This window comes from Larimichthys crocea, chromosome XXII (assembly GCF_000972845.2).
Source record: "Larimichthys crocea isolate SSNF chromosome XXII, L_crocea_2.0, whole genome shotgun sequence".
Classification (NCBI taxonomy): Eukaryota; Metazoa; Chordata; class Actinopteri; family Sciaenidae; genus Larimichthys; species Larimichthys crocea.
This window is the reverse complement of record NC_040032.1, coordinates 16,146,968-16,160,865: the sequence shown is the minus strand read 5'-3', so window position 1 is coordinate 16,160,865 and position 13,898 is coordinate 16,146,968. Positions and strand designations below refer to the sequence as shown.

Below are 13,898 nucleotides of genomic sequence, written 5' to 3'. Positions count from 1 at the left end.
TCTCTCTTGTGGCGGGTGTTTATTCAGAGACCTCTTGTTTCCTACCAATTAAAGGGGCTGGGGGACTGCTTCACACAGCCCTCCTGGCCCTCGCTCCCTCCTCTGCTCAATCTGTCTTCACTCTCTTCTTCCCTTTTCCTGCAACGTTTGCTCCATCTGCAATTTCTCAACATCTCACGACGAACGTTTGCGCACCAATCCGGTGTTTTTCGTTTATTTTTTGCCGGACACAAACACGTTTTTGACGTCTAAATCGGAAACCTTTTGACTGCGTTTAATTATCTGCGGAATACTCCTTTATGCGTTTATCTCGTTTTAACTGCTCGTATTATCTACAGCAGGCGGCATTCGTCCTGTTCTCGTCTGTACCCTTCTCTGCTCTGCCGCGATGACCCCGATTTCCCCAGAGGGATCATTAAAGTTTCATCTTTCACCCCTCATTCATTTCTCTCTCCAGTCATTCCTCCCTGGTGCAGCTCGGTCCAAACCAAACAAGCTCGTCGTTATACCCGATTCCTCTTCCCGTTCCTGCTCTGAATCACCAGTTTTTAGACTCTTCATGATTTAAGGAGGGTTATAACCACCAGAACTACTGTTTTTAGGCTGTTTTGTGTCGTAAAACCGCGCAAAATCTCGGCACGAAACTATCTTTGCATATGATGATTTCATTCCTGAAACCCCTCTGAAGTTAATGGTAATATGGTTGCACCAAGCTCGGATTTTTTTTTTTTTTTAATCTAGAAGCCTTCTTGAAGGGTGATAAATGATTGAGAATGGAGAAATGCAACAGAATGCTTGAAACCCCACAGTTGTTACACACCATCTGCTCCACAAGTAAGTAGTAGGTAATGCGGCGCTGTGCTTACTACATCTACTTCACCCCGCCTGCACGCATCATTATCACTATCAAACACCTGACAGGATGCACTGAATGGCTCTGAATCTGAATACTGCATTTCTACACATATCCCATCAGTTGTGAAGAAGTAATGTGTATAAGATAAAGTGTCAAATGCAGCATCTATATATATACACGCCTCGGAGTCACGTGACTGCTATCTGTACCTGCACTGTCAGCGTCTTACACCCCCCCATCACACAAATGTAATTTTCTTTGCTTGAATAAAACCATTGTTGTGTTATGTTGTGTATCTCACGGGCAGAATATAAGCCTGTCAATCAGCATAATATGGCGTGGAATATAATGCCACAGTCTCAGATAGAACAGCCTATGATTCTGTCTGCTATCTTTGTCTGATTTATATCATCCACCTCTTTTTCTTTTTTTATTTATTTCTGTCACACTGGAGAGCGTAACATACCTGCCCGTGGCCTCTCTCACTCTCCTGGGTCCTGAATTGTCTCTCAGATTGATGACAGGGGAAAGGACTAGGGCACCTCAGGGTACATTAGGATGCGGAACATAGCTGTAACTGCGAGCGTGTGTGTGTGACTTGCGTGCACGTGTCCGTTTGGACATAACTTTGCCTGTTTTTGGCACCCGCCAACACTACCTTGCAGTGACTGTTTTAGTCGTCTCCTTCAGCGCTGCATTCACTGTAGCTCTTTGTTTCTTTGTGTCTGCGTCTCTAACCCTACCCAATGCTTGTATGTCTTTGTTTTGCTCACTTTTTTCTCTCTTTGTTACAATACATCGCCCTCCCTTCCAACAGCTCTTCCTCCTCCTCCTCCTCTCCATCGCTTCTCTTTGTGACCCGGTTGCACTCTTCGCTTGGAGCGTCTCTCCTGGGTTTTTTGCTCTTTATTATTTCTATCTCTACTCCACTCTGTCTTCTTTCACAAACAAAAGGCCAGGTAGGAATTAGGGTAGATTCTCATTTAAACAGAGAGTAGCCCACTAAGCTTCAGATTTATGCTCTGTCTGCAATGTGTAATTGCGCATACCCTGAAGTGTTGCCCCTTTTTTGCTTATTTGTGTACAGTTCATCGAAGGTGCTTATTTAGAACTCAACCTAGCCCAAGGAGATTTTCCAAACATCATCACTAAGGTCATGCAGCTCAAACAAAGGTTTCTATGGGCCAATACACTGGAATACATTTGTCTCAAGGTCTGACTGCTGTCTACTTGTCTGCTTTCTAGTCCTTTTGTTTTGTCTAACAAAGCCCGCAAAGTCTTTCTCACAAATCTCTCCTTTAGGGGGGATTCATTGGCCTTATTAGTGGAAAGAAAATCTACGATTTTTTATTTTATTTTTTTTTGGTGCAAAAAAATTAATTGACACACTCGCACACACACTCACTTACATACACGCCTCCCCTCGCCAACCATATTTTATGTACTCGTTAATGTTCCCAATTACTCTGTCAAACACTGCCAACGTTTTTGCAGCATGGCACGCTTATTGAAATGGTAATGCAACCATCTCAAAGTGAAAGTCTTTCATTCGCTGGCTTCTAAGTGGATTTATTCATGACAATTTACTCTTCTCATGCAGGATTATACTAATGAGAGGGTTAAAGGGTGGTGTGTGTGCATGCGTGTGTGCGTGTGTGTATGGCTTTTTTTTTTTGTACTTTCATGCAAGGGGACTCTTGCCCTGGAGAGAAAGGGCCACGTTTCAACTGCTTCCAGCTCTCTCCATTATTTAGAAGAAGAGGACTTGATTTGGTTTTGTACCATTCTCGTGCTCATTGGTGTGCACTTCCTGCTATCTAAAAAGGATTCAGGTGTGCGCTGTTGCTGTCACAATTAACAGTGCAAACAGCCTGGGTTTTTTTTTTGGTGAGATTTTGTCTGATTTGAATCACAAATCACTTTTTTTCCCCGATCTTGATTGTCGTCTCAGATGAGTGGGGGAATTGCTTCACACCTGGAACAGGCCCTTTTTTAATGTAATAAAGCAATGCTCGTGTGCCTACAGGACAGGATTGTTAGCCATCTCGTTGCAGGAGGTCAGGTCTCCATGGGAAAGGTATTGTTAGTACAGATCTCAGTATGTAGGTCACTGTGCTTTGAGTTCAACAATCCCCAACTATTGCCTGTGCTCTATTGCCATTTTACCCTGCTACTGTCAATGCCCTGTCATGCACCTTTCCGTGTCCACCCGCCTGTCGCTCATTAGTGTCATCCACCCAGCATTGTCCACCGTTTCGCCTCTTGTTATCGCTCACACCAGAAGGAACCCCAGTTTTGTTTGGAATAATTAAAGGGCAGTTTCTGTGTGACTGGTCGCTGGTTGCTCGTTTCACAATCACTTTTTTTTTTTTAAGCTTGCGGCAGGTGGTTAAAGTAAAGGACGACGTGCTTAATGAGTTTAGCTTACAACACACAGGTTGGCATTGTTTACCTGAGGTGGCTGTATGAATTTATGGGGATGGGCTAAAGAGCTCAACGGTCTACAAAGTATAGGCTGCTCACAAAATAACAGATGGCAGGAGCAGACACCGCCCCCGCATCTAAACATTTTATCCAGACTTCAGAAAGATTCAGCCATACAAGGCTTGCATCATCACAACACTGAGAAAGTGCTCAGAGTCTCCTTGCAAATATAAGAGAGCATAAAAAATACAAAAGGTGCCTTTGTTAAACTTGTCCTTCCACATGCATTGTGATTCTTGCCCAAAACCCATTTGCACTGATTGAATGGACCGAGCTGCCATATCGAGCCAGATTTACTTTCTCCTCATTTATTTTGCTTAATAGAAGCTTGATTTAATGAAATAGCATAGCCTTGGCGAAATTAATTATAAAACGTACTTAAAAGTGATTAGCATGTTGGATGGTTTGAACGATTCCTTGCTTTATTTAGTCGATGCCAGAGGAAATAATCCAACACAAATAATATTCAGAGCAGCTATTTTTTAATTTACTTTTCCTTTTTATTGCAAAGTAATGCAATTTGGGCCCCTTTTTTAATAAGTGGTACACTTGTGGGTTTACTCCCATATTCCGGTGATATACAGGTCACGCAGTAATTGCCCCTGTAGCATGGAAGCCTGTCACTGTTGCAGAAATGTGAAGGAATGGATATAGTTGAAATACTATAACCTAATGCTCATATAATTCTAGAAACATATACATATACAGTAATAGACTTGCATAAAACCCAACAGATAGAGAGTAACGATGTTATGGATTCACTTCTGGACTTCATTAGAGCCATTGGTTAAAGACAACAACAACTGTTATTCATTATAAATAATAAAAATGGATTTGTGAGGTTTGCAGACAAGTTTTTAAAGATCTAAACGTCATCTGATTATTGACCATTATCTGTGACACTGGGCTTCTGTGCAGACGCAACAACAACATGTTGAATTAAAGCAAATCTATGCCACATATTCAATAGAGCATTACACTTTGGCACCGGTACGGTCTTTGCTATTTGTCTAAATAACAGTTTGACATTCACCAGGTGCGTCCAGTGCGTAGTGTATTATTTGGTTTTTCAATGGCAGATCTCCAAGGGCAGGGCGCTCTTGCCTTATGTTGTTGGTTCCAGGTCAAATGAGCATAAGCCATGTGTGGGAATGTTTTCAATAAAAACACTACATATCCCATAAACAAGTATGTGTGTGGTGTGTGTGTGGTGTGTGTGTGCGTGCATTTCCTCTCAACCTCTCACACAGTCTTAATTTGATAAAATCTGTAAGGCTCATAAAAATGTCTTAAAACCAAACACAATGTAATGTACAACTGCCTTCACGCCTTTTCTAATTAGATTCTGAAATGATTCAATATTTGACTTTGTTGTTTTATCTTATACTGTACTAACTGGTGCTCCAGCGAGCTTTATTGGTGAGATAAATCATAATAACAGAGAAAGTTTCTTTCTTGCTCCTTTCTCTCTGAACCTGCATGTTAAATATAGTCATTGTCGAACTGATGTTGGTGTTTTGATTTCTCTCATTTGCCTTTTTGACGATAAATCAAGACTTTTAAGGCAACAGCAGGGAATGTGAGTCAACCTTTTGCACTTTTATGTGACTGACAATCTCCCTAACCTTATCGGAGCTGTTTCACCCCGCTCTTCTACCACTTGACTAATTCTTCTAATCTGCTTCATGTCCATCCGCCATTCTGTATCTGCCCTCTCCTTATTCTCACCAGTGCTTCTCCTCTTTCTCTCCCCTCCTGTCTTCCTTCTTACAGAGGGAAAGGATGAGTGGAGGAGATTAAAATGGAGGTTACACAATCCTTTTAGCCGGTTTTAATGTCTGCCCCTCACGAGTGATATGTTCTGCACGTACATCAACAGGATTAGAGTGTCAGAACATCCAAGAACCGATGAACCGGTGCATCCATCCTTACCGACACGCTCACACGACATGTTGGTGCACATAAAACCCCCAGTCAGAGTGCAGTGTCTCTTAATAGGTTGTGTTTATGTCCATTGCACAGGTAGAATCATTTCTGTCAGGCTTTCTTCTGACTTTCCTATTTCATTAAAATGTTTTACAGCATGACCTAAACGTAGTAAAGAGGCCAAACTTGTAACATAAAAGTATGAAACTATGAGACAATCTTGGCTGGGGGTAAATATGTATGTTTTATTGTACTGTGTCTGTATACTCATATGTATAAGAGTTAGAGAAGAAGAGAAGAAAGTTGTCACAAGATAACGTGAGATAAAAAAAAGTAATGAAAGAAAATAAGTGCATGATACAAATCCAGAAAACATTCCCAACACACCTTTCGTAGCTAATGGCCATGGCCAGCTATACACAGGGGAAGGTTTTTAAGTCTATGAGAGAAAGAGAAAAGTTAAAGTGTAAAATTTAGCCCAACAAATCCAACCCGGGAGCATTATCCCAACAAGTGAGCCCCTGTGTTACGTTAATTGGCTCGCCAAGGCTAAGATAGATTTATGGCCCTAGACGCAAAAAAAAAAAAAAAAATCTGGTTGCCCTGGGACTTTAGTGAGTAATGATTTCTTTGCAGAAAATGAAATTCAAATAGGGGAGCTTGGGGAGGACAGGCAAGGATTTTTTTGTTTCCTTTGTAAGCAGTGTGCAGTGTCTGCTGGATGCTGGTGTGTTATTCTACAAATCTCATGTGGCGTAGTTATGAGCCTGAGCTAATGCATGTATCCTCATTTGTATGTGGAGGACCTTCATTTTTTTATTGGATTTGGTTGGTTGCAGTTCATATTATGTTATCGGCTTTTGGTATGCGCTTGCAAAGGAGGTGCAGGGCCCACTGGACCTCCGGTGCCTGTGTGCATATGTGTGTGTACGTCTGTCTGTCTGTCTGTCTCTTTTTCGTTCTATCTGACCAGTACGTGAGCTGTATGTACGTATTGGTTTTTCTGTGGAGCAGCTGTTTCTCCTGCAGCTTTCTGTCTCTCCAGACTACAGCTCTGGAAGAGCGAGGAGGAGATGGATGGAAGTAGTAATGTAGGGGGTAGGGAGAGGTCAGGAGATAGATTGTGAGAAAAGTCAAAGGATTTTATATCTGCTAGGGTTGGATGATTGCTGTATTTTAAAGGGTAGCTTTAGGTATTTATTATATATATATTTTATATTTTCAAGTCAGTGCTCTGGGATATTTTAGTCAAAGAAGGTTGGTTTATATTTGGGCTGAGATGAATGTTTTGAAGCACTGGGAAACATTAAGACTTTGGGACAGTGTAATACATGCCTGTACTTATTTTTACTTATTACTTCTAACTCTTGGAATAATGTGTTTTAGTGTGGTCTTAGTCCAGAGTGCCACGGAACAGAGAAGGAACCATAATTCCAGCGTCTGCCTCTGTCTTTTTTTCCATTTAAGTATTTACATATCACTGACACGGCCTGATGAAATATATGAAAAACGAGTCACACTGTGGAATAACAGGAGTATTCCAACAAGGATGATTTCAGTGAACCTTTCATTTTTTATCCACTCACTATTGAACTCTTTAGAGGGGGGCCAGCGTGTGTGAGATATTGAATAAGTAACTTGATTAAATCATGCATGGATTCATTTATAATGTATGGCGTTCCAGTGGATTAAGACTATTATGGTATGCAGTGAATACTTTTGAATAATGCTCAAACAGAGTTTGCGTTTAATGGCATGACTGTTAAAGTCATATTAAATAAATAGTTGGTTATCTAGTTGGTTATTAACTGAACATTAGTGGGCTTTCAGCTGTTTTGGCTTTTAGCCATAATAATAATGTATCATTTTGAGCCTCTGGTAACTTGTTAAAGGCATCATTACTGCATTTTTGACATCTTAGGGGAATTAAACGGAATAGTTCAACATTTTCCTAAAGTCTTCAGTCATCACTGTGAGGTTGCCAGGCAACCAGCACAGACTCCAGAAACTCACTGTGCCCAGTCAAGAAATAACCCAGCACACATACATACATTCAGATTAAACAAACATGTAATGTGATAGGCTGATTTTTGTTCCTTTCGGACAGAGTCAGCTCTTTTCTCTTGTTTCAAGTCTTTATGCTACTGTAGATGAAGCTAGCTTTATATTTAATGTATGTTTAATTGTAATATCAATTTTCTCATTGACAAGAAAGCGAATACGTTTCCAAAATGTCGAATTATTCCTTTATTCCTAATGTCAACAAAACCATGTAAAACATCCAATCAGAGAAAACATTTTGCCAATTGAGGGCTGCTATACTGGATCTGAATCTGCTATTGAAAGTCCGGGTTATGCATCCCCCTATTTAATTTTCCCATGACAAAAAACTGTATTTATATTCAGTTGGCAGCTAATTATGCTTATCAAGCTCAGACCCTGCTGATTGTTAAAAAATGTGGCTCCATTCTTAATATCTAATTTCTCGAGCCAGCATGTCTCCCTGCTTTTATTAGTGTTCTGCTTTTTTTTTCTTTTTTGGTATATGACGGTGTTGACAAATAGGACGGTTGTGACAAATTACAAAATATATGAAAACATAAAAACACATCAAACTAATGATGTGGAAATGCTTTCTTGCCTTTTCCAAAAATCTGTCAGCAGTCTCTGAACGGGCATTCGGATATGCTGATTGCTAATTGTATTCCTCCACTATAGCCTAATATGAGTTGGAAGCAGAAGCATGCACAGCTGCTGTTCTGCTTTTGGCAAATCTTTTAGCTTTAACTGATATTAAACCTTCAGTTCCTTGTAGTAATGTTGATGTTGACTTTGGGACATGCAAATGATTGTTGTACCAAAATAGTTGTACAGCTGGACCAGCAGTCTGTAAAAGCACTTTGAATACAAAATAGAGTAACAAGGGAGGGTTAGTTTTGGCTGTGGTGACAAAAGGTGCCTCTGGCTGTCTCATGCAGTGATGTAGTTTGATAAGGTTACTATGTGTGCCCCGTCCCACCCCTGTCTGTGGGGCTAGATTGTGCTCCTTTTTTGGTCCAGTTGGACTCTGCAGATAGGATTATGGGAGCTCGACTGCAGCAGGCCTTTCAAGCTCCGGCTCAGGCTCCAGAGGACTAACAACAAGTCTGACACTGTCAGATCCACGGTGGTGAAGCCAAGGGCTGACGCTTTGAAGTGGGCTATGAGATTCTCAGATGGAGGGATCAGATGGAGGGAGAAAAGAAGACAGCGAGAGGTGCAAAGCTCCAGCTAAACAGGCAAGCTGAGTTGGCTTCAGAAGGTGTAGAGGTGGGTTTCACCGTTAGAAGCCCAGAGTCCGCATGCTATGAATGGCTTTGAAAACCTGTGAAGTTCACACGTGTGCAACATGTGAAATAAACGAGTACGATTTGAGAATTGCAAGAGAGACATGATAGAGAGTAAAAAGCCTTAAAATACAGATGGAAGCGTGCAAGGGCGAAGAGAAGGGGGAAAACAAGATTAAAGTAAAAGATTTAGTTGCTGAAGTTGACAAGGAGAATTATTAATGATTCTGCAATCAAAGCCTGCTGAGAAAGAATTATGTCTTCTTTTTTTTATAGAGGTACGAAAAAAGGATTAATTTGTGGTGATTGTCCTCTGCATAATTCTTCAGACGTTCTTGAAATCAAGGCAGTCAGTGCAGGATGTCCACATTTTATTAATCAGCCTGCAACATTTTAAAAATGCATGTATCCATCAATCAGAATTCAGCAGTTTGGGGTTAGAAGGCAAAGTCAGCAACATAACTCTTGGATAACTTGTCATGATATGTTCACAGCAGAAATTATATTTGTATTTTTGTTATGTGGAGCTAATACATAAATAAGAAAAGGCTTCAAGAACAGTCAAGAACTGTCTTAGGTTTTAGGTTTTAAGAATCAGAGTGCTTACATTTGGTATGCTTGCATGGTTTTTACTTGGGCATGCATAATTTCTTATTATGATTTAATAAGCAGATGCATTTTCCTCCTTCTGAGAATATAAACAGTTTCAGTTTTACAGACACATGTTCCGGATTATTTGTGTGCTTACCCGGCACAGGAGTATAACACGTAAAAACGTGCCAAATATTCCTTGTTCACGTACAGAAAAACAGGCACACTTACGAGAACATTCTTCACGGACCTTCATAAGCTTCCCCTGCTTTTAACTCTTATCTCTCCGTGCCTTATTTCTTACAACGCTATCGCCAAGAATAAATAGTCAGAGCTTTCGAGATCCTATGGAGACGTTTGGACCTCACACGATAGCAAAAACAGATGTGTAACCTGATTGCTATCGGTATTATAAGATAGTATCAGTCAATCAATCAACATGTGCACGCGCACATTCACACACTGTACGCACAGTTGTGATCTCACTCTCTTCCTGTCTGAAGTAACCTCAACCATGTTTTTGCGTCCCATGAGGAATGCCTTTTATCATGTGACACGGTGGTGGTGGTGGTGGTGGTGGTGACGGTGGTGGAGAGGGGGTCGTCAGACAGCTGTTTCCCATCAGCGCTACAGTCAACTGCAGTCAGCCAGTCGCAAAACCCTGCTCAGAGGATCAGAGGGGGGGGCAGAGCACCAGAGTGGAGCTCAAAAGAAATGCGGGGGCCAAAATACCTCCAATTAGAAGGTCATCCCAATTTGTTCTCCCACATCCACGGTGCTCATCAGGCGTCTCGGGCCTTGCTTGGCCAGTGTTATGAACAAATCCGTAGCCAGAGGTGAATGGGTTGCCGCCATCTGGGAGTGATTATGCTTTTTCCTCATTGTTTCCTGTCTTTTCACCCCAACCCAGCTCTAACTGAAGTTCTGCTCTCTCCATGTTGGCTCAGCTCCCTTTGGCTTGTTCAGGTTCTAAGCCCCCCTCCAACTCCTCCTTGTAATTTAAAACTGGGAATGCTTAACAGCGGTCCGTCTACATTAGCACATGTTGTTCACCTCGTCAGAAGTAGAAATTCACACGTATGAAACAAAAAAAAAGGCTGTTGGAATTGCTGTGTGTCATCCAATTCGTTCTTGCAGCAATCTTGCAAATAGTAGTCCCCCGACTACGGTTTAAAGCACTAAACACTATTCAGGTTGATTTCTTTTGACACATTTGAGTTTTTATAATGAGACTACTTGGGGTTTGAGGCTGCACAGTGGAGATCTTTATATATGGCCTATGGTGGAGACAGGAAGGAGCTGCCTGTGGCTACCAGAAATCACACTCTTCTGTTGGGCTTCTTGGAGTTTGCTTTGTCTCCAGTTCAGCTCCTGGCTGGCGAACTCTCTCTCTCTTTCTGTACGCAGGCCACTGGTTGCGGAAAGATGATAAATTGCTGTGGTGGCTTTCCGCTGTCTGCTAGTGGAGCCGTCTGGATCTCACCTTTCCGCATTGCTCTGTAGCAGTGCATCTTCTTGTTTCACTGTCAGCCATTAAGACAACCAGCTTACTCAGCAGCTTTTCTCGGTAGACCCCAGTTGTCCCCTGCTTCGATAAGAAAGTAACCACATGAGGGATTCTGGCAGAGATTGTCAGTTATATTGCAGTGCTGATTTATATATTAACATCGCAGAAGAAGGTATTTTAGACAAGGGTTGGTATGCTGCTCTTAAAATATATGACGAATAGAGCAAGCAAACAACCCTTTATTATGCTGTCTTCAAATGGAGAAGTCAAATACAACATATCCTGCTGTTCGGGTGGTTTAAGTCAAACAGAATGCTGTCGCTGGATGAATGTAGAAGTGATAGTGGGCCTTGTGGCAATAATTTTGTGTTCTGTGAATTTCATTCTCATGCTAGGGATAAGAAAATTGTAGACAACATAAAAAATGAATAACTAAAAAGCAATTCCTTTAGGCTCTGACATTAAAAACAGCACCAGCATACAGTATGTCACTTCTGAACTCAGAGCTTTGAAAGCTTATGAAAGCTGCTAATACCACATCAGTCAGCCATAAAACACGTCGTCTCCTCGACGCAATAAACGCAGCCCACTTGAAGGCACCGGCAACAAAAGCAAATATTGTGATTTATCATTGTCAAATCACATCCAAACATCATTAAATTCCACTCCGCTGACTGTCTTCTTTCTGCTTTTTCCTGTGTGTTTTCCAGTTCTGCGCGATGACTTCAGACAGAACCCAGTGGACGTTATGGTGGCGGTGGGCGAGCCCGCAGTGCTGGAGTGCCAACCACCACGTGGGCACCCTGAACCCACGATCTCCTGGAGGAAAGACGGTGCCAGCTTAGACGACAGAGATGAGCGCATCACAGTAAGAGATGACCGCTTTGACCTTAAACATTACACATGATCCTGACCTTAAAGGGACAGTTCACACAATTTTTTTGCAATTAACTAAACTTTGCTGTCTTGTACTATCTACTATGATACAAGACATGTGCTATGTTATGTCTTGCTGAGATACAATTAAATCGCATGGCTTCAGAGCACTTGGATTGTGCTGCACAAGCAATTTGGTCTTGTCTTTGTTATTTAGTTGCACTTGTCGGACTTCTAAAGAAACAATTACGTCACACAGTAAAGCAGCAGTAATTTTGAAGCATAGAAAAGCAAACCTGTTCAGATGAAAACACAATATAATAATCATCTGTACTCATGTCAACATATATTGCTTTTTGATATAGCTAATGGCAAAAATGCACGACACAAAAACAACAACAAGCTGACACCAGCGAGTGTCGTCATGTGAGCATACAGCATGCTATTAATCTGATATATTAAGTTGTCATGTGGCATACAGTATACAGCAGGGATTTTCTTTTCATGTTTTTGTACACACTGAACTGATTCCAGACTCAGAAGCATCTGATGGGTCAGGCAAGAACAGGCTTCACATTCCTTTTAACTCAAGAACAGAACCAGTTTCCAGCAACTCTCATGATTGTGTGTGTGCATGTGTGTGTTTTGTCTGTGTATGTGTGTGTGTGCGCGTGGGTTGATTTGTTTATATGAACGTCTGTGCATGCTCCCGGGGACACACAAGAGCAGATTCAAAGCTCATGTTAGTGTGGAGTGACAGGTAGAGTCTCTCTGGGGGACTGTGATGGACAGAGCAGCTATCTCTGATTTAAGTCATGAGGCATGGATCAGAGCCAGGAGGGAGTCTCCTCTGAGGGAAATACAAAGGCTGCTTTTTGCTTTGTACTTTCTACGTGCCTGTCTTTGTCCTCCCTAATCATCTTTTCTATATGGAAATATGTCTTTGCCACAAGAGTTCACTCAAAGACATCTCTTACTGTACAAAGACCAAAGGAGTCCACCACCAAGTTATACACGGCTACTTCCCATCCTTTTTAGTGTTCCCCTCGTGGCCTGGACCATCATTTATTAATACTAATATGCAGATAAAGTTGTGAGTTAATTCTTAATAGTGATTCTTAGAAGACACACACACACACGCGCACACACAGGACAAGTGATTCATTGATTTTAATTTAAAAAAAGCAAAGTTATTTTGAAAAAAAAACCCTCACATGTGAATCACTTTAAAGCAGCTTCAGAAGTGTGTGCCTGTAGGGCATCTAAGGCTATGTGCAGAAGAAAGAGAGCACTGCACTGCACTGAGCAGAAGAGAAAGCTGAGGTTTCAGTGTCCGAGATGGAGGATAGACAAACCACATTTTGGATTTCTTAGCGATGGAATTGCTGCTAAAAACGAGGAGCGGTCAGTCCAGGAAATAAAAAAGCGCTTGGTCTGCTCTTTAATCAGCTGCTAAAGTTACTAGTGGAGCAGTATTTACAGCAAACAGCAAAAAAAGTTGCAGGGCAGAAGTCTAGCATCAGTCGATGGCATTGGTTAGAGCGAGATCATCTTTGCAGTCCTTGAGGAATACTTCACTGGCATCATTACACGGCCACAAAATTTGATATCGGTTCATCAAGAGACAATTACATAGACTCAGCAGGCCAAGTGCAGACGGATATCCGATGAATCTAAGACACAGATCTCTTTATACAGGGTTCAACTGGCCAACCTCAGTCACCTGATTTTAATATGGCTATGCATTGAACGAAAGTATTAGTGCTTACTCTGTGAAATGGAAAACTACAGTGTGACACAGATTGCGAGCCAATAAAAGACGCATCCGCTGACATTCAAGTAATTGGGAAAATGTCAGAGCTTCCCCATTTCATATTTGCAGCTATAGCCTTTTAAGCGTTTTAATGTCATGTAAATCTCTTAACGTTCATGTGCAAAAGTCATGCATTTATATTTTATGTATTTGTTTTGGTCCAATAAAATATTGTAAAAATATGGTCACTGTCTGCCAAAGCATTCCACAACAGTGATCTCAGATATCATTCATGACTCATTCATGGCTGTATAAACACCCTTTTTCCTGCAATGCAATCTTGCAATTTACAGTTTTTAGTCATATATACACTGCATATATATATAGAACATTTTGCACCGACTCTTGTAACCGTCCAAACCTAATCCATTGACAGGAATTGCTGAGTCTACCATACCAGCTCCCAAATTCCCCCACTTGCTCCTTGTGATTACTAGTGGTTGGCATTGTGTATGAAAAGTACACACAACCACACAGTCACACCACAGTTTGTTAAATCTTCCTCTTAAAACCACATCA

General features: G+C 41.4%; 1 protein-coding gene across 6 annotated transcripts in view; it reads left to right on the top strand.

The window, feature by feature from the left end:
• LOC104920036 (roundabout homolog 1) overlaps window positions 1–13,898 on the top strand; it is an 82,135-nt gene that overhangs the window by 50,653 nt on the left and 17,584 nt on the right. For all 6 annotated transcript variants that reach the window (XM_027273894.1, XM_027273892.1, XM_027273891.1 and 3 more), the window contains one exon: window positions 11,401–11,558. In XM_027273894.1, the coding sequence (XP_027129695.1) occupies window positions 11,401–11,558 (158 nt within the window). The remainder of the gene's footprint in view (window positions 1–11,400; window positions 11,559–13,898) is intronic.